The sequence below is a fragment of the Aspergillus uvarum genome (assembly GCF_003184745.1).
Source record: "Aspergillus uvarum CBS 121591 unplaced genomic scaffold BO82scaffold_14, whole genome shotgun sequence".
NCBI lineage: Eukaryota > Fungi > Ascomycota > Eurotiomycetes > Eurotiales > Aspergillaceae > Aspergillus > Aspergillus uvarum.
In genome coordinates, this window is record NW_020291311.1 from 240371 (window position 1) to 258272 (window position 17902).

Consider the following 17902-nt stretch of genomic DNA (forward strand, 5'->3'; position numbering starts at 1 on the left):
GCCCACTAATTGAGCGCACTCCATACTACAACCCTAGAAAAGCAACAGACCTCCTACCAGATACCCTCTAACCAGCCAATGCATGATCTTGCGAAATCTACGCGAAGTTCCTTGGTAGTGCATCCATCACCGTCCCGCGGATCATCCACGGATCGGACCGGTCAGAAGGATACAGCCTTGCACGATAAAGATCTAGTGAAGCTGCACTGCCATATGTGCCATCTCTTAGACACTGTGATAAATCTCAGATATTGCCCAAGTATGATCACCCCAGGGTTACCGCTATCTCCCAGTTCTAAGACAGGTCTCAGCCAATAAACTACCGCTAATCATTCAACATTCCTGACCGGAAGGCCCCAGTAACAAACTCTTCATACCAAGGAACCAGAGGTTACACAACTATATGGCCCGAGCAACACCGCAATGCGATACGCCACTTGTCCTTGGGCTCGCTCTCACTCTGTCTTTGGAATCCTGCTCCTACTCCTACTCCGTCCCCGTCTCCGAGTCCAACTTGCTCCACCCGGACACGACCGACCCCTCTGCTATCAGCCCAATGAAGCGGCAGGATTCGAGCAGGCAGCACTCCGGGATCCAGGTTCCACGGACGCCACTGTCGCCAATTTGCACCCGTTAAGCTTTGGCCGGATACGAACCGTCGGGAGCCCGACCCGGCGGGCTGTCACTGCTGATGTAGTTTGCGTGCTTGGGTCTACGCGGGAGGTATTACTGAATTGGACACTGTTTATTGTTCAGCGTACTTGTCCTCCATAGGTGTAGCGGTGGGCAACCCAACGAGACATAGTATCAAGCACTGGGCGATAAGGTACTGACTGACCATGCAGTTCCGAATCAGCTCACCCAAGTCACCAGAGGCCTACAGGACAAAACCAAGCAATTTAATTATACATCTAAAATTATCTTGGGGACCCAAGTGTCACCCCTCAATCACCGGAAACGCATTTCTTGATGGACACAGCCCCTCCATCGGAGAATAATTACCAGGAACCGACATCCCCGAGCCACATGCGTTTGCCCTCCGGTTCCGAGCAGCAGACCCGGGACAGAACAGAACCTTAAACTCCATGACTCCATAAGAGACCCAAATATAGACCCCAATTGCAGCCCCGGCCACCAGACGAAACCTTCAGCTACTAGGTATGGACGTGTGGTCACCCATCAGACCACCAGCGCCAGTCCACAAGTATCTAAACATCTTAGTGCATCGCCTCCAACACAAACACCACCCAGAGAAAACAGCCATCAACCCCAATCCCAAGGACCAGGGAACTCACCACCCAAAGGGCCTATCCTCTCAACCAAAACCGCGTTTCACCACCCGGATAGCAGACAGCAGACATCAACGACAACGCCACAAGACAAACTCACCTTCCCTTTCACTAACCCAACTGCCGGACCCCCTCAACCGACCGTGCCTACCTGCTCAGTACGCACAGTACCATACTATGCTGTAATTGAGTGCAAGTGGCATGAGGTGCCCGGCAGTCATACCTCATACCCCATTAAGATCTTGGCACGTCAGACGCGGGGAACCCGGTTTCGGTATCCACACTACAGGTGATCATTTACTGGAGGTAAGAATGGATGATCTTCGATGCCGGGTTTATTCAGTTGCAGAGTACATGTATTGTACCACCTGAGGTCCTAATCACTGCATACCTCCATTCCTGTTCTGGATGGATGATGATGGTGATGATGATGTAGTTGCCAACTTGCCAAGGACAAACCCCTGCACAGGTAGGCAATGGTCTCAGCCGAGTACTGAATACCGATAATAATGGATAACGCCTAGGTCTCGATACCGTCATCTGTATTGGATGAGTATATCGGTATACAGAGTACCCTAAATACTCCAACACAAAACCTGACACAGGCAGACCTCCTCCCCCCCCCCCCCCCCCCCCCCCCCCCCGGAACGTGGCGCAGATGCGTTGGCAGGGCGCACGCAACCTAACCTACCCTACCCTACCCTCCACTATACAGCACAAAACCATCCGTCAAGCAAAATGCCTAGCTCAAGAAAAGCAGGGAGCAGGCAAATAGCAGTTACCTACCCCGTAATCACCACCAGCAGCAGCGTAGTACCCCAACCTCCAAACTGACGGAGAACCCCGGTGCCAATTCAATCGAGTACTATTTCATTAAATCCATAAAAAGAAATTGATCCGTGCACGCCGCCGGCGGGTTGGGTTTTAACTAGTCTAGCTTACCTTAGTCTACCGTTCTTCAACCCCTCAGTTCAAACCCCCCCCGTTCCGGCCGAGTGCAGGGACGTTGGCGGAGTTTTGTCGGTAATTTTACTTTTTCTTCATCTTGCTGGCTTTAAAAATATATTATCTCAGTTAATATTATTGTCGATGTCTCTGATGTTTGGATGTATTTCGGGGGAATTGAGGGATTAGGGAGACAGCTGGGTAGATAGTCACTACTATTTTTCTCTTTTGGAGGGCTATAATGTAAGTATTATTTATCCAGGGCCGTGACAGGTTCTGGTTGCATGATTTCTATCTGCCTGCACCATGTGGTTTCAGATGATTCGGTGCTTACACTACAAACTTATCAGGTGGAATATACCCTCCCTGGGAGGTCTATGTACTGTACAGATCTACTGGCACACGGCTGCATGATCACCACGCAGTTTCGAGATCACTTGATTGCGATAGCTCCAGCATTACAAAATCACCTATATCACGCACCCCCTTCCCCCCTGACCGAGGCATGGGACGACACCAAACCGCCGGGAACTGAATCCAACCCAGCGGGGCCCAGTGGAGCCCTCTCTAAGCATTACTCAGCGTCGCCCCCGATTCTAGACTGGGTGGCCTCAATATATGATTTAGATTACATCCAAGGACAGATGCAGTTTCGTCCAGCCCTGCTCGATCATTGGTTCGAGGTCTTCCATCTTCAACACCATTGCGGGTCCTGTCAATCATCACAGTGGCACACACTCTATTTAGGTTTGATTGCAGCAGCCCGCGGTTGTGGTTAGACCCTCCGTCACTCCATCACTCTAGTCCTGCTTCGGCTAACGCTCCAACCTGTACATTCTCTATTGCGGATCACACCTGACTCGCCATCTGAACCTTCAGAAATAGATTCCGCTCTAGAAAAACGTAATGCCTCGGCCGAAAGTGGTATCCCAACGAGGGAAATTGCAAGGACCTAATTTCGTAGCAAGTCCAGCGATGTAACGCTGGGTTTGGTTTTTTGCTGAAGAATTACCATCGTAAGCGCATATCCACAGGCCTTACACAGCGAGATATTACTCCTGGGGCTTTATGTTATCAAGGATGACTGAAGCTTCAAGATGCAAACATCTGCAGTCCTTGAAGTGTACGCAATCACATGTACCAATTCAGCCGTCCAGGACCAGCCCTACTGTGCCCCCACCAAACTCTTCCCGGGGCTATTCGTCTGGGCGCTATTCTCAGGCTATCCAGGCTGAGGACAAGAATACGTGAGGCTTCCGCAAAAGGCCGGCCGTATGGGTGAACGGGCTCTGGCGAGGGAAAAAGAGAGAACTTGTTGAGCATTTTACTAGGGCCGTAGATCGTGGGATGAATTGACAATGAGTCATTTCAGCGTTCCATTTATCCCATGCTCACTATCTTCACATGCGCCAATCGCTCTTCGACTCGTTTCGATATCTCAGGGTCGGGTTCTGGCCTTTCTTTGCGTTTCCTGCAATGGATTTATCAACATGTGCTTGTTTATAACCACCAGCTTCAGTAACTTACGGGTCTCGTATGGTTTCGTCACATTTCTCTTGCCCGCAATGGGAGCAGATGGTTTCTCGCGACTGGAGTACGTTGTTGCAGCGGTGACAAAAGTATCGAACCCGTTGACGGGGCTTCTTCCATGTCCGTGCAGGTAGTTCCGAGGGAGGCTCGGCGTCTCCGGGATACCCATTCGGGTATTTGTTAAGCTTCGCCCTACATCTTGTTAGCATAGCCTCGACGAGCGGAGATAGCACAACGTACGGTTCGCGAGGGCACAAGGTACAGCGAATGTGTTGGCAGGTATTGCATTCCATAGCATCTGCGGCGAAAACGGTGTTGCAGCGATGGCAGGTTCGCCGGATCCTCTGGCGAGGTTGGTTATGGACCAAATCCTGGCCACCGGTACGTGAGGGTAGGGTCAAGCGAGGTTCTCTGAATTGGCGCGGCGCCGGCGCGATCTCAGGCGTTTTCTGCGACAGGAGGGTTTGGAGTGCAGCTTCGGTCTGTGCCTGTTTGTCGTCGGGCTTCGCAATGGGGTCCCGCGGACAGCTTGTGCAGCGAACATGTTGACAATTGACGCAAGCTTTGTTGGGTCCGAAAATGGTCTGGCAGCGGTGGCAGGTACGGCGGACTCGCATACGGATCGGCCTGACCACTCGCTGCACGGTCATATCGCTAGCCGCCTTCCATTCTCCCGGCTCGACGGCTAATCCATACTTTGCGAACAATGCGCGCGCCTTCTGTTCTTGGATGACTCCCCAGTTGGAGAGCACCGTCGCATTGGGGGCCACACTGGTGGCAGGTGGGCGAGGAGTAACTGTCAGGCTGGCCTGAAGTAAGTATTACGGCAATGTGGACAATGGCAAGGGGGAAAGAGAGACATCGAACGTACGTAGTGTTCTGACTGGAGGCGGGTACCTCAGTAGCCCCCTGTATACCGGGCGCCGGAAATGCCTTGATGGTAGAGGTCCTCCTCATTGCGGTTCTTATGCGTTTGACATATTTGGAGAACCCCTCATGCTTCCCTTCGCTGAACAGGTCGGAACCCTGGTGTGTCGACATCTCGAGAAGGCGCACAGTCTTATGAGGACGGGACTGGCTAATATTGTGGTGAATCAAGTCGGTGATATTAGTGGAAGTTTTCGTTTTCCTTGCAGTATAAGAGAACTCAATCTCTGCGGCACGCCTCGATTCAAAATGTTCTATTCATATTACCCCTAGCGCTGGACAGTCGGGGTGCGGAATCGGGACAGGTGGGTTTTGCGATGATCGATCCGAGTATAATAAAGTGGTTGTTGGGCGACCGGGACCAGGGATGGAGGGTGGAGGGTGGAGGTGGAAGGGGGGTGGATGTTGTTGATCGAACCGAGTGGGTGCCAAACAGAAACAGATAAAGCGGGAACACGATTAAGTATTGGCAGGTCGCACGGGCGTGACCCGAAACCGTAGACCTGGGACACCCGGCAAGACGGTGAGCTCTTGGTAGGGTCGCAGCCGAAACCCACGACTGATTGGCTGAAGGGCGGTCAGATCGTGTGGATCGGGCGTGGTCGAGGCGTACGAAAAGCCACGGGAGGGATTAGAAAGGGCGCGAGATGTGACGTGGGAGGGGGTTGTTTTGTTTTGTGGTGGTAGTGGTATTAGTGATGGTGGTGAAAGAGCACGTAGTTGTAGAGTTGTAGTAGAGAGGGAGGAAAGTGAGGAGGAGGGAAAGGTGGGTGGGTGGTAGTAATGAATTGACTTGCTGGCCGCCAGAGGGAAGAGGAAAAGCGAGAAAGAGATAAACAAATCAGGCAGGCCACGACGGCCACTGCAGCGCGAGCCAAATGATAAATAGAAGCCGAACAAACCTTTCTGGCAGGGAGGGGGGAAATGGAGCAGCAAGAGGGGGGTGGGTAAGAGTATGTAAAGTAAAAGTCAGGTCAAGTAACGAAAGCGTAAAAGTAAAAAAAGTGTTAAGTTGCAAATGTGGCAGGAGGCTAAGGAGACGGGCAGTAGGTAGGGGTATGGGTGGCACATGGCTACTTCGTTGCTGGCTTGCGGTTATTTTTCCATCCGATTATTTAGGAATATCTGAATTTAAAATTATCCTTCGGCATTTTATCCAGATATTTGGCGCTGGAACTGTTACGTATAGACTTGCAGCAGTGATTCTTCATACATACTCGAGCCGAGACACAACAAGTAGACGTCATATTCATTGTCAGATGAGAAGCAGCAAACAGACGCGCAGGGGACTCATTCATAATGAAGTATGAATGACAAAAAGTGCTCGTTCAAATACTCCGAATTCAGTAACCCATGACATACTCTGGAGTCTGGAACCGGAAAGTGGTGGTGTCGACCACGAGAAGAGATACTCACGATCCGTGCCGAAGGGAGAAGAGAGACAGACTACACAGTGACTGTAGTGGCAGACAGACTGGTAAGTACAGTACTACGTAAGCAAGGTACGGGGATGGAGACCAAGCGAAGTCATGCTCAGTTGCTGCTCCTGCAGGCCCGAGAATCCAGCAACCTTGAACTAGAAGTAGGCTAGTCGGGCGGGCGGGCGAACCGAGGCGACGGGGCGCTTGGGTCCTAGCCTAGCCTCTGAGAAGACTAAACTCCTCCCGTACTGTCCCTAGACTCTACTAGGTAATCATCCAGGCCTGCCCGCTAGACAGCTGGACGGAGTAATGCCGTGACACCCACCCGGGAAACACTGCCCGAAACCCCCGTCTCGACCACCCGGCTCTCTTTCCTTAATCCTCTTAAGCTTGGCGGGGAACTCTGCTAGCAATTCCGACTGTCTTATGTGGTGACAGACAACACGCCCGTAAACAAGACCGGGACCACAGCCTGTTGCTTTTTCTAGATCCCGGACACTGAGATGTGGCTGAGTGCAACCAACAGACTCTGTTTGTTGTTCTGTACCCAGGAGACTGGAAGCTGACCTGCTGAGCCAAGATGATATCAGCGCAAGGCTTGGTGGTATGATAGGTATGTACTATGCATCAGTATACTCCGTAGCAGTGTATCTTACCTCGGTGTTTATAACGGTAGAATCTATACGGATGACAACTTTTTTCCTTCTATTGATTAACAACGTGCCAATTCCAAGATAAACCAAAAAGAAATGAAGAGCAATTGCTACAAAGATCAATAAGAGCTTTCACAATCGAGTCCTCTTTCAACTATATCAATCTCTTCTGCTCGATATAACCGAACCTTTCCGGCTCTGGTGCTATGCAACCTCCGTCTCAAAACAGGTATCAATACCCTATCACAATACAGTACATTACATCCTCCTCCCCCGACATTCCCAATTGACAGTAGCGCATGCATAGCAGCTGCACGACACTCAACCGCACCACCATGCTACTGTCCCAATTTATATTAAAAACGGCAACGGTTCCATGCAGAACAGCGGGCAGTAAGAGAAGTAAAGTAACAATTCAGTGTACGGTATGGTAAAAAAGAAGCCGTGGAATAGAACAATTTGTCAGAATGAAGCTGCCCCAGCGAAACCTTAAGTTCAATGCACCTTTGCTTCCTCCTCCACTTTTTCTCCAAATCGGGGAAATCTGCCACCTCGATGAGGAGTTAGTGTCTCCGTACAGTACACAAGGACAGTTCTATCTCCCTCTCCTGCCTCGTGACGGTCATGTCTTGACCGTGGAGATAACTATGTAGAGTCTAATAGACGAAGCATGTACCTAATACCTAACATCCCACAACACGCTCATCTCATCACGCACAACAGTCAAGTTGCTCACGAGGAAGCATCATCAAGCCCTAAGGCATCTAAAACAACCTCCCTAAAATCCTACAAAACAAACCCCGATCGAGTCGAAAAAGAGACCCCACAACCACACCACCGGGTTCGCATCCTAATTCCTCCCTGCCCAATGCAAAATGCAAAATGCAAAATGCAAAATGCAAAATGCAAACCCCTTCGTTTTCGCCACCGTCAACCACCGTGGACCCAGCACAAAACCGCACATGCAGGGGAGGCAAGCGTTCTGGATATTGCTGGCTAGCTGTTTATAGTCCATTCCCACTGACCTGACCCTAGACCCTAGGTCCCTCTCCCTCTGGCCATGCATCTCCGAGAAAAGAAACCCCCTCAAACCCGCCCAAGCCAATCATCTCTAACAAAGAAAACAACCGCTCAGGCATCCTCCTCATCTCCCAGTGGGCACTGAGTGGCTCGGGGCCATTTCCCCACCCATCACAGCATCCCATCTGATCCCTGCTCTTTTGCCCCTCGCCCCAGTCTCACCAGAACAATGAAATTCCTTAACCCACTACTGGGCAGTCCCCAACCCGACCTCTCGGAGTCCCGTACTTCGAAGGGGAAAGGAACCATAAAACATACTACGTAGAAAAGCAAAAGACAAGAGTAAGACAATGAATCCGCTTCACAGGGCCACCTGCCACCTCGCAGACAGGCAGCTGGACCTCCACCAAACCCGGCTTAGTACTGTGGAAGTACAGTACTTTCGACTCTTTCGCCATGTGCATTTAGCCTATGATCGCCTGTCTGAATCATCTTATCTCCACTGTGGAGTCACAGACTCACGAAAGGACTGTAGACACTGTCCATCAAGCAGCATACATCACACATTGCAAGCTACAGTACCTTACCTCTGTAGATGACTTTCACAGCAGCCCGTCGGTCTCCGTAAGCACGAGATATGGATGCTAGTCTGTTCAGTACTAGGAGGGTAATGTAGAATCCAGACTCCAAGGTCGTCGTTCATATCAGGGCTTCGAAGACAAAACTTTGACAGCAGCAGGAGAACGCATAGGCTAGTAGTTGCCCTCTGCATGATTACCGTCGATCATCTTGTTTTACTAACCCTACAAGGGCCTAAAGGTACATTCAGAAACTGAGTGGGGAAAGATCTGATACATCAACTCTTCCCCGGAAATGGATTCCACCCGTGGCGTCATGGCTTCCAAGCACTTGGGACGGGGCCGAGGGGGGGCCACGGGTGGCTGGGAGGCTACAGTACATGGAATCAAGAGTTGTCGGGTCGTGTCCGGGGGTTAATCTGATTGACAACATGCCTTTTGTCGAGTACCGGGCTGGTCGTCTCAGCTAGAGGGGTCTCTTATAGATATGGGCCACCTTGTTGCCGCCTGAGGCATTTATCGCAGAGGGGCCGATTGTCATGTTCTTAGTTGTGTCTTTCAAGAGCAGTGGGGTGGTGTGACTGAGAACATGCTTCCCGCTATAAGGCGATCTGGATCCAGATCTCAGTCCTGGTAGTCTCCTTCTTGTTTCCCTTGGAGGGACGGCGGTTGAGTCGGAGCTGCAGCGAACAGCAACGCCTAGAGCAAGGTTGACAGCTCTACAGATCCAGTACTGTGATTGTGCAACAATCTATCCCGTCGGGAACAAGGATATCAACCTCAAGGTCCGATTCCTCACCAGAGAAACCAGCATCTCACCAGCAAAACCAAAACCCAACCTCAGCCCGACAGATTTTAATCCCAAAAGCAATAGCGTACACCGCTAAATATACCATTAAAAGCGCTTGATGTACGAGCCCAAAAGAAAAGACAGGCTATAGACCCACGAAGGAGATCATAGCCCGAAAGATGATATATACCGACACCTCATCCTCCGCCCCCGGACCGCCAACTCAATTCTGGCTCTGCAATTTGGCCTCGATCTCCACAATATCCTCCTCACTCTCCACCTCAATCACACGGTTCACCTCGGCGGTGCTGCGCATCAGCTCGACGGCACCCGCATACATCATCCGCAGCGAGGGGTTGCAGTTCTCGGGGAGGTAGTAGAGCATCACATAGGGGACGGTGAGACGGCCGGACGACTAGACAAGAACCGAAAACGCAATGTTAGCGACCCGCGAGGAGCTGCAACAGCAGTGGGAGGAGGCAACGAACCAAGGTCAACGGGTAGCTGAGAAGGATAAATCGAGGCGACGTCTCGGGAAGCTCGTCGGCGAGATCTTCCATCTTCGTGTAGACTTCACCATCCTCTGGGCGGATTTCTTGGCTCTTGTTGTCGATTATATCTGTCGACCAGACCCGTCAGCACCAACACCCTCGATATTACGCAGCCCTTTTGTTCTTCGACGCCGCCGTTACAGAAGGACAGAATATGCCTGCATGCATCGTTCTTCGGGTATCATCGGCGAGGGGGATTTCGAACAAGCGCGAGAGAGGCAACAACAAAGTGGAACGGAGCCCTACATATAACAGCCTGCGGGTCTTTGGCGCGCGAGGTACCCAAGCGAAACTTGCGGAGCTTCTCTTTCGTCTCCGGCGAGAAGGAATATAGACGAGATTCGGACTGGGAGAGGGGGTAGTCAACATCACGAGTGACGGATGAAGGGCAAGGAGGGGGAATGCGGGGCATGTGTCCTCACCATCTTGTTGGTATGATAACGACCTCACCAAGGTTAACCACACGAAATTCTCTTTTAGGCCGGCAACGAAGAACCAGCGGTGCAGGCACGAAGCGGAACGAGTGGGTATCAGAAAAGGAGGAGACGACGTCGATCGAGAAGGCAACTTTAGCACCAAGTGGGATGGATGGATGATGGATGATGGGATGGGAACGGGTTGCCGGCCGCCCGCTATTTTCTTCCCCACCCGCTCGAACCTCTCTCTACCTGCACTCTCTCTCTCTCTCTCTTACTTTCTTTCCTTTCCCCCTCCCCGCTCACGCTTGATACTTAGTCCGCCTGAATCCACTCACTCCTCCTCTCGTTCCTTGACCTCCATCCTCGATGTTCAGTCGACTCAGCCAACTCACCCGTCATCTCACCCGACCAGCCCTGAACAACTCATCTTCTGCAAGCTCAATCCCTTTCACCCCTGCTTCAGCACTCGGAACTCGGGCTCCATCCCCAACATCCTTCAATATGACATCATCCGTACTCCCGAAGAATAAAAGAACCATCCACACCGCGGCATGCCTGATCATTGGCGATGAAGTACTTGGAGGCAAGGTGAGTATTGTATCCTAACACAATCAATTCTGTCATATTTTGTTCACTCTCTGTTCACCACCGCATGTCAACCTCCTTCTTCTCAATTGAGAAAGAAGTGGTGTCCAGCAAACCCGACCCGTTTACGCGCAAACCCATTCCCACCCACACCAACCAACTAACCACCCCCGCAAAACCTCCAGACAATAGACACCAACTCGGCCTTCTTCGCGAAATGGTGTTTCTCGCTAGGCATCCAACTGAAGCGCGTGGAGGTGATCGCCGACGACGAGAGCGAGATCATCGAAGCCGTGCGGCGGATGAGTGATCGGTACGACTTCGTGGTCACCAGCGGAGGCATTGGACCAACGTACGTACTGCCTGCCCTGCCCTGCAAGCCCTTCCTCAATCCCTCGCACCCCTCGCACCTCTCCCTCCACTTCTCAAACCCCCAATCCCCCGATCTCCCCTCAAACCACCCCCAAACTAACAACCCCCAACAAAGCCACGACGACATAACCTATGCCTCAATCGCAAAAGCCTTCTCCCTACCTTTGAAACTGCATACCCCGGCCTTCGAGCGGATGAAGCTCCTCTCGAAACCGCACCCGATGCAACCGGCCTTCGACTGGGAGACACCGTCGGCAAGCCTAACAGCCAAGCTGCGGATGGTGGAGCTGCCGCACGACGCGAGCCTCGCGGCGGACGAGCAGGCGATCTTCGTGGCGGACGACATGTGGGTGCCGATCGCGATCGTGAACGGCAACGTGCACATCCTGCCAGGGGTGCCGCGGCTGTTCGAGCGGCTGCTGGAGCACCTGAAGCCGGCGCTGCTGCCGCGGCTGGTCAACCCGGAGGAAGGCACGGGCATCTACCGGTACCTGTTCAGCACCCCCTTGCCCGAGAGCACCGTGGCGGGCTACCTGACCGAGCTGGCCGCGCGCGTCGCCGACCGCGGCGTCAAGGTCGGCAGCTACCCGCGCTGGGGCAACAAGCGCAACACCGTCACGCTGGTCGGCGCCGACAAGGCGCTGCTGGACGCGCTGATCCCGGAGGTCGAGCGCGAGGTCCAGGGCAAGAAGGTCCTCCGCGAGGATGAGTTGGATCCGCCCTCCGATGCTGAGGAGGAGAAGTAAAGGGCATTTGACGCAAAAACTAGAAAGCATCTCAACCTATAGCTAGAATCCTGGGGGTAAATAAATGAATCAACCACATCCAAATCCAGTTTACCGGGAAGGCTCCGTCGGGTCCGTCCGCTGTGACATATCTCCTATCCGGTAGACCATGGTCTTAGCCAACTTTGACCGGAATCTCGAGTGAACGAGGCGGAGACACTCTCGAAACAGTCGCTTCGTTCAGACAGCGTCGCAACAGTGACAGAATCTCAGCAACCCCCGGAATCTACCAAGCTAGAAGAGAGGGAGTCTACACTATACCTTGAACGTGCACACACGAAAGCAAAGGCAAAAACGACAATTGACTTGTTTCATCACTCAACCAAAGACACAGGCACATACCGTATAGGCTTAAGAAAGAGAGCCGTAAGGCTAAGACACCAAGCAGAACGTAAGATTCAGGCAGTATTCATTCCTAACAGACTTTGAAGGGCCTCATGCCCCGTATCCCTCCCGTACAACACCGTCTCCGAGAAAAAGGGAAAAAAAGATGTACACAAAAAGATATGGCGAATGCGTGGGAAGTGGTCCACATGGGTAGATGGGGAAAAGAACATCGGAGCAAACTAAGCATTAAGTTGAAATGAGGTCGAGGTCGAGATGCCTGACAACGAGAGGCACGCAGAAGCATGGATGGAAAACGAGCGACGGATAACCAGGGAGACAGCCCCTGGAAAGCCAACAATGAAACACAATGCTAGCGACAGCAATTGCATATACGTAGATGAAATGCACAAGATCTCGCGACAGGCTCCTTTTCCCACCCCCTCTCCCCATCCTTTCCAAGATCGAAAAATCGTTTAAAAAAAAAAAAAAGAACCCAGATTGAAACAAGTGGCCAATCTTGCAAATGAAATAAGAAGTGATAAATAATCAAGAAAGAGAGTAAAAAAAGAACAGAGAAACAGAAGGGGAATCGAACGTTCATGGAGAGGATGGCGGCATGAGGGCGGGAGCAGTCATCATCGGGGCGACGAGCCTCATCTGGTATAATAGCACCGTCCAAACGCGTCGACAAGCCACATTCCGCATCACGATGGTGGGTATCGCTGATCTCGCTTCCTGCCGAGGTATAATGTTTTGTTTCCTTCCCGAATCTCGGCATGTGTGTATCCTTTTCAATCCAACGCCTGTTCATTACATTATAATACATTTACAGCACCCTTCACTCTCGCCAGGCTCGCTGACGTCCATCTTGCCCTCGGGGGCGCGGGAGCCGAAGCCGCCCGCCCCGGACGGGTACGATGACATCTCCTTGTTGTACCGACGGATTTCGCGCACGAGGTCGTAGAAAGCGTTCTCCACGTTGATGCGAGACTTGGCGGAGGTTTCGATGAACTTGCAGCCGAACTGTCGTGCTAGCGCCTCGCCCTCTGGGAATGAAGAAAATAGCTCGTCAGCTTGTGTCGCAATGAATCACCCTGGACTTGATAACCCACCTTCTTCTGTGACAGCCCTCTCCTTCTCCAAATCGCACTTGTTTCCGACAACGATGATGGGAAAGTAGTCCTTGTCCTTGACTCGTAGGATCTGCTGTTGGAACGTCATGATTTCTTCGAATGACTGACGCGACGTTATCGAGTAGACGAGAAGGAAGCCTTCGCCGGTCCGCATGTATTGTTCGCGCATCGCCGAGTATTCCTCCTGTCCGGCAGTATCTAGAACATCCAACAAAGCGACCTCATCGTCAATGACGCACTGCTTGCGGTACGAATCTGTGGCAAAGGAAAGGCTAGGTTAGCTGCGCGATCGATCGACGACGGCAAAGCATGGTTGCTGCTCACCCTCAATCGTCGGATCATATTCGTCCACGAAGTGACTCTGAATCAATTGAATGGTCAAGCAAGACTTTCCGACACCACCACCACCGACAACAACTAGCTTATATTCTCTAAGAAACTGAGGGCAATTGTAAGCATATGTCGTGATGGCGCTGCGCTGCTGCAGGTTCGACGGCGAGGTAGTAGATCGGGGAATAGGAGGCGGGAAGGAAAGGGAGACCAGAGACGGGAAACTCAGAACGCGGGAGAAAGGCGTACCTTTGAAGCCATCCTGGTAGGCTTTGTTCTGTATTATGCTGGGATATGGGGGGGGGGAGGAAGGGGGAAAGAGAAACGGTGATCGTAGCTATCCCAACAGGAGCTGTGACAAGCGGGTCGAAGGAGCAAGCAACAACACAATTTTCTTTGCCAAAGGGTCAAGAGGTCGGGCCCAGGTCGTTGGGAGTTTTGCGCAGAGTGATGGCGCCTAAAGGGCAGTCCACAGCAACGGCGGGTCTAGTGAACAGGCCAAGCTTAAAGAAGCAGACTGGGGGGGGAGGAAAGAGGGTCGATAGGAGGGGAGGGATGTGCCGTGTAGTGTGTGGGAGAGAGGATCAGGGGGGGGAGGGGGGTGTGGTTCGTGGAACTTTGCAGCGGGCGTAATTGAAGATGGACCAGCAGGTGGTTTCCCAGGAAAGCTGCAATTCGTCTGGTTCTAAACCGTCTCTGGAAACAAAAGTCAATAAGAAGACCTTCGAGAAGTTCTTTCGAGTGGATTCAAGGAGGTCAAGAGAAAGGGAGGAGAGGAAAGATAGGGTGGAGAGATTGAGAGGGGAAAGGGGAGAAAGACAGAGCCCGAGAAGGAAGGCGATGATTAAGGAGCGGTTAGTTAGAGAGGAAAAAGAGTGGGGATGACAGGGAAGGACAAGCCCAGACAGAAGGAGTTTAGATAATGAACTGACTACGACTAGTATACCTACTAGTAGAGTAGGAATCGAGGAAGAGAGAAAGAGCAATTAACGGAGAAAATAGTTCATCATCATCATCATCATCATCATCATATCATGTCCGACCAAGTAGATTAGTTAGCTAAGGTTGAGAACTGAAAAGGATAACTGTAGCGACCGGGAGGAGAGAAGGCGATTGACCCTATTCCAAGTCATTCACTACTACTAGGACATCGGACTCTACACTAACTAATTAGACGATTAGAAGAAATTGGAAATGAGGTTGCTGCTGATTGGAGTAAGTTGTAGAATAATTATCGCACCCTCCCTTCAATAATAATACTTAAGAAAGGGGGGAAGAAAGAGAACGAGCGAGGAAGAGGCTGCAGTGGATGGGTGGATGTGGCATTAACCGGGGACGCGTGTGATTCAATCCAGCCCAGCCAAGACGGTGTTTAATTATCATTTGATCGGTCGATTGGTCCACTGCGAATAATTACTCTCTGTCGCCATCATCGCATCCTAACTGCCTTTCGTCATTGTTAACAGATTGACAATAAGAAAAAGAAAAGGACAAGATAAAAGGAAAGAGCTTAAACATAATCAGCTCAACTACAATTCAAGACCATTTCCTCGTCATTGCTCGAGAAAGATAAAGCTCGAAATCACAGTCCGTGATTGGAAAGAAGAGAAACAGGACAGACGATCGCAAGTGGAGGCGCAAGGCAAGGCAAGAAAATTAGGGCCGTGGGCAGACTCTGCAAAGAACATCAATTGGTGGCATGGTACGAAGGAGTGGTCCAAGGAGCCTGGAGGGAAAAAGGGGTTACCGATTCAGTCACATCACAATCTCTATCCATTGAACGGAAGCTAAATACCGTAAACCCTCGCCTTGCTGCAAGAACACCGAATAGTAAGAACTTGACCGAGTACGGAGACTACTACCGTCCTAACTCGCTCCTGAAGGTTTGCCAGCCTCTGATGATGCCACAGAGCCATCGTTTTCGACTAAATCGCTGTTGGTCCTTGATCCGAAGACTTTTTGTCCATCTCAAGACTGGCCATAGATTAATCTCACCAGTTCCACCTCTTAGCGCCGGTCGATAAAAGATTCGACACACTAAATCGTCCTGAGGGCCCCATCGGGGCTCCCCTGAGGGTCTCCAACCACTTTACTCAATGCCTTTCATCAACCTCGCTATGCGCAACTCGGAAAACAAACGGATAGCTTTCAATCTCCACAGCCAATCACACTGCTGTCAGCTTGGAGCAATTGTGACCCTCCTGGTGTCTGCGTCCCGCTCCGACTCCTCCGTTGAGCTCCTCTCGCGCAGGGTGCAAGCAAGGGCTGCAAGTCAGACTCGGATATCCCCCGTTGCAACTGAGTCAGTTGGTTCGTTGTGGTGATTGATGATGACGATGAAGGCCGCACAGGGGGACCGTTATCGGAGAAACAATACGTCTTTGGAAAGCAGTGACCTTCAAAAACTCATTTAAAACCCTCTTCTAGAAGCAATGTCGGCTCGACGGAATGACAGGCACTGCAATTGACAGCTCCATCCAGACGCGTAGGCTTACATCATAGGCATGGGTGCTGAGTTTGCCGGCTTCCTGAAAGGTCTTGGCACCATCTCCAATACTACTCTACCCAGTACTCGGTTAGTTGGTCTACACTCTACAGTGTCACAGTGACACTGACAGTCTGGACAGAGCCTCAGGCCGTGGGTAAGGGGAGAGCTCATGTTTCTCCACACCTCCACTTGTCGGCTCACATTCATGGAAACATCTCACCATATCACTGTACAGAATCTCGGTAGCCTCGGAACCCACCCTTGGATGATAGAGGGCCAACAACCCTGGTTCCCTTCAATGCTATCGATGCCGTCATAACAGAACGTCCTAGATCAGAGCGCTTCCAGTAGATGCCGGTGGCATTGAATCTTGTCCTATGTCTAGTAGTCAAACTATCAACCCCAGTTTGCCATCACAAATGTCTTGGTCTGCACTCACCTTGGTACATGCACAGACAATATGTGCAGTACAAGTTTATCCGGACTATCTTCCGGCCTTCCCCGCGCAGTGATATATACATCAACTCGCTATCCTATAAGATGCATGATCCGAGAATTTACCAGTCACACTTCAACCATGTGCCGGGAACGTCAGTCAATCAATCACCCAAATTAGCTTTCTGGAGCACATCCATCCTCTGTCTCCTGCTTGGCGTCGATGTGCGTGGCTATAGAGAACAAACTAACCCATTGGAACGCAGACCGAACTTTCCGACCACAGGCCTCTCTTTTGGTGTTCATCCACTCACCGCAACATCCACAGGCTTTCCCCGTTCACCTGCAACACCACCGGCGCTTAGCAACTGCTTATCATCCTGTCTTTCAGGTTCCGTCGCAACGCTTCGGGCATGACTCAGTATCCAAGGAAATGGGCCCCCGCGCGTTCGCAACGACCAGTACGAGTGGCATCGACCACGGTCGCGACCAGTCCCGACGGCACAGAAGGGCGATATGACAGTAGGAACATATCACCACCAGCGACCCGTCCAACGCTACCTGTACAGCGACATGACAACAGACCCACAAGCCCATAATACCATACCAAACAACTTATCCCGAATAGTTCAGACCAACGAAAGTCTAACCACTGCAACAACCTTCCAAGCAGAACCCATCAATATGACATTGACATTGACATTGACATCGCAACAAACCCGAACTCAAAAACGACCAACAACAATCCACCTTGTCGTCCGTCCCTCCCACCATACTTAGTATTATCCCGCCCGGCTCTGATGTACCGGTAACTTATGCATAGGACCCCAATGATCAACAAGATAGCCCCAAACCCGCCCCCCAGAAAGCAAAAACGTCTCAAGCACAATGGCAAAACAAAAGCCCTTCAAAACCACCGACCGGACTAGCGGTTCACGGCACAGTAGTTACACAGCAGGTCTAGACCGCCATTTTCTTTTGGTGCTTCGGCCCAGGCAATAATTGCTTCTGTTGTCTTTGCGTCTTGGCTCCCATGTCATATGCAGGGGAAAAAGTCAAATGGGGCGGAGTTTGGAGCGTGAGGGACGAGACGGGGAGGGGAGGAGGCCGGGCGGGGGGCCGATGAACTGACATGTCAATGCTTCTGGATACGTCTGGTTTGGGCGGCCGGTTGTGGATGTCGGTCCTGGATACCTACCGGTAGGTTTCCTGTGACGCAATTGAGGTCGGTTGACCTGGGCTTTAGTTTATGAGGTCATTTTGGGGACAGATCTGGAGAGCGAGAAGGCGGGGGATGAAGATTGATATTCTGGCTTTATTCGGA

The 17902-nt window shown here is 51.5% G+C and overlaps 7 protein-coding genes across 7 annotated transcripts; 4 read left to right on the forward strand and 3 right to left on the reverse strand.

Moving 5' to 3' along the window:
• Nucleotides 1–353: 353 nt before the first annotated feature.
• Nucleotides 354–722, forward strand: BO82DRAFT_352539 (uncharacterized protein). Its single transcript, XM_025634720.1, has one exon. It carries the CDS (start codon nt 404–406, stop codon nt 635–637), a length of 234 nt encoding a protein of 77 aa, XP_025494004.1. The 5' UTR covers nt 354–403; the 3' UTR covers nt 638–722.
• A 2467-nt stretch (nt 723–3189) lies between these two features.
• Nucleotides 3190–4805, reverse strand: BO82DRAFT_411013 (uncharacterized protein; the record flags this gene model as incomplete). Its single annotated transcript, XM_025639782.1, has 4 exons — nt 3190–3705; nt 3762–3956; nt 4005–4568; nt 4636–4805. 4 exons carry the CDS (start codon nt 4803–4805, stop codon nt 3615–3617), a joined length of 1020 nt encoding a protein of 339 aa, XP_025494005.1. The 3' UTR covers nt 3190–3614.
• A 2559-nt stretch (nt 4806–7364) lies between these two features.
• Nucleotides 7365–8007, forward strand: BO82DRAFT_34285 (uncharacterized protein). Its single transcript, XM_025633599.1, has one exon. It carries the CDS (start codon nt 7436–7438, stop codon nt 7763–7765), a length of 330 nt encoding a protein of 109 aa, XP_025494006.1. The 5' UTR covers nt 7365–7435; the 3' UTR covers nt 7766–8007.
• Nucleotides 8008–9064: 1057 nt separating this feature from the next.
• BO82DRAFT_411021 (GMF family protein) lies at nt 9065–10116 on the reverse strand (the record flags this gene model as incomplete). Its single annotated transcript, XM_025639783.1, has 3 exons — nt 9065–9568; nt 9642–9772; nt 9951–10116. The coding sequence occupies 3 exons, from the start codon at nt 10114–10116 to the stop codon at nt 9377–9379; spliced, it is 489 nt and encodes a 162-aa protein (XP_025494007.1). The 3' UTR covers nt 9065–9376.
• Nucleotides 10117–10174: 58 nt separating this feature from the next.
• BO82DRAFT_352543 (flavin adenine dinucleotide pyrophosphatase) lies at nt 10175–12147 on the forward strand. Its single transcript, XM_025634721.1, has 3 exons — nt 10175–10711; nt 10894–11060; nt 11196–12147. Exons 1-3 carry the CDS (start codon nt 10625–10627, stop codon nt 11824–11826), a joined length of 885 nt encoding a protein of 294 aa, XP_025494008.1. The 5' UTR covers nt 10175–10624; the 3' UTR covers nt 11827–12147.
• A 602-nt stretch (nt 12148–12749) lies between these two features.
• BO82DRAFT_34318 (Ras family protein) lies at nt 12750–14077 on the reverse strand. Its single transcript, XM_025633609.1, has 4 exons — nt 13905–14077; nt 13650–13764; nt 13305–13580; nt 12750–13238 (listed from the first exon to the last, which is right to left on the reverse strand). The coding sequence occupies exons 1-4, from the start codon at nt 13914–13916 to the stop codon at nt 13003–13005; spliced, it is 639 nt and encodes a 212-aa protein (XP_025494009.1). The 5' UTR covers nt 13917–14077; the 3' UTR covers nt 12750–13002.
• A 2640-nt stretch (nt 14078–16717) lies between these two features.
• Nucleotides 16718–17492, forward strand: BO82DRAFT_352550 (uncharacterized protein). The gene is made up of 2 exons (XM_025634722.1): nt 16718–17334; nt 17425–17492. The coding sequence occupies exon 1, from the start codon at nt 16802–16804 to the stop codon at nt 17096–17098; it is 297 nt and encodes a 98-aa protein (XP_025494010.1). The 5' UTR covers nt 16718–16801; the 3' UTR covers nt 17099–17334; nt 17425–17492.
• Nucleotides 17493–17902: the final 410 nt, after the last annotated feature.

What these genes read in the sequence shown, in the direction of transcription:
- BO82DRAFT_352539 (XM_025634720.1), top strand. Translation starts at nt 404, where the DNA reads ATGGCCCGAGCAACACCGCAATGCGATACGCCACTTGTCCTTGGGCTC.
- BO82DRAFT_34318 (XM_025633609.1), bottom strand. An exon ending in ATATGATCCGACGATTGAGG is followed by an intron (nt 13,581 to 13,649) that starts GTGAGCAGCAAC and finishes CCTTTGCCACAG; the next exon opens with ATTCGTACCGCAAGCAGTGC. An exon ending in GAGGGCTGTCACAGAAGAAG is followed by an intron (nt 13,239 to 13,304) that starts GTGGGTTATCAA and finishes CTTCATTCCCAG; the next exon opens with AGGGCGAGGCGCTAGCACGA.
- BO82DRAFT_352543 (XM_025634721.1), top strand. Translation starts at nt 10,625, where the DNA reads ATGACATCATCCGTACTCCCGAAGAATAAAAGAACCATCCACACCGCG. An exon ending in ATGAAGTACTTGGAGGCAAG is followed by an intron (nt 10,712 to 10,893) that starts GTGAGTATTGTA and finishes CAAAACCTCCAG; the next exon opens with ACAATAGACACCAACTCGGC. An exon ending in AGCGGAGGCATTGGACCAAC is followed by an intron (nt 11,061 to 11,195) that starts GTACGTACTGCC and finishes CCCCCAACAAAG; the next exon opens with CCACGACGACATAACCTATG.
- BO82DRAFT_34285 (XM_025633599.1), top strand. Translation starts at nt 7,436, where the DNA reads ATGTACCTAATACCTAACATCCCACAACACGCTCATCTCATCACGCAC.
- BO82DRAFT_352550 (XM_025634722.1), top strand. Translation starts at nt 16,802, where the DNA reads ATGTGCGTGGCTATAGAGAACAAACTAACCCATTGGAACGCAGACCGA.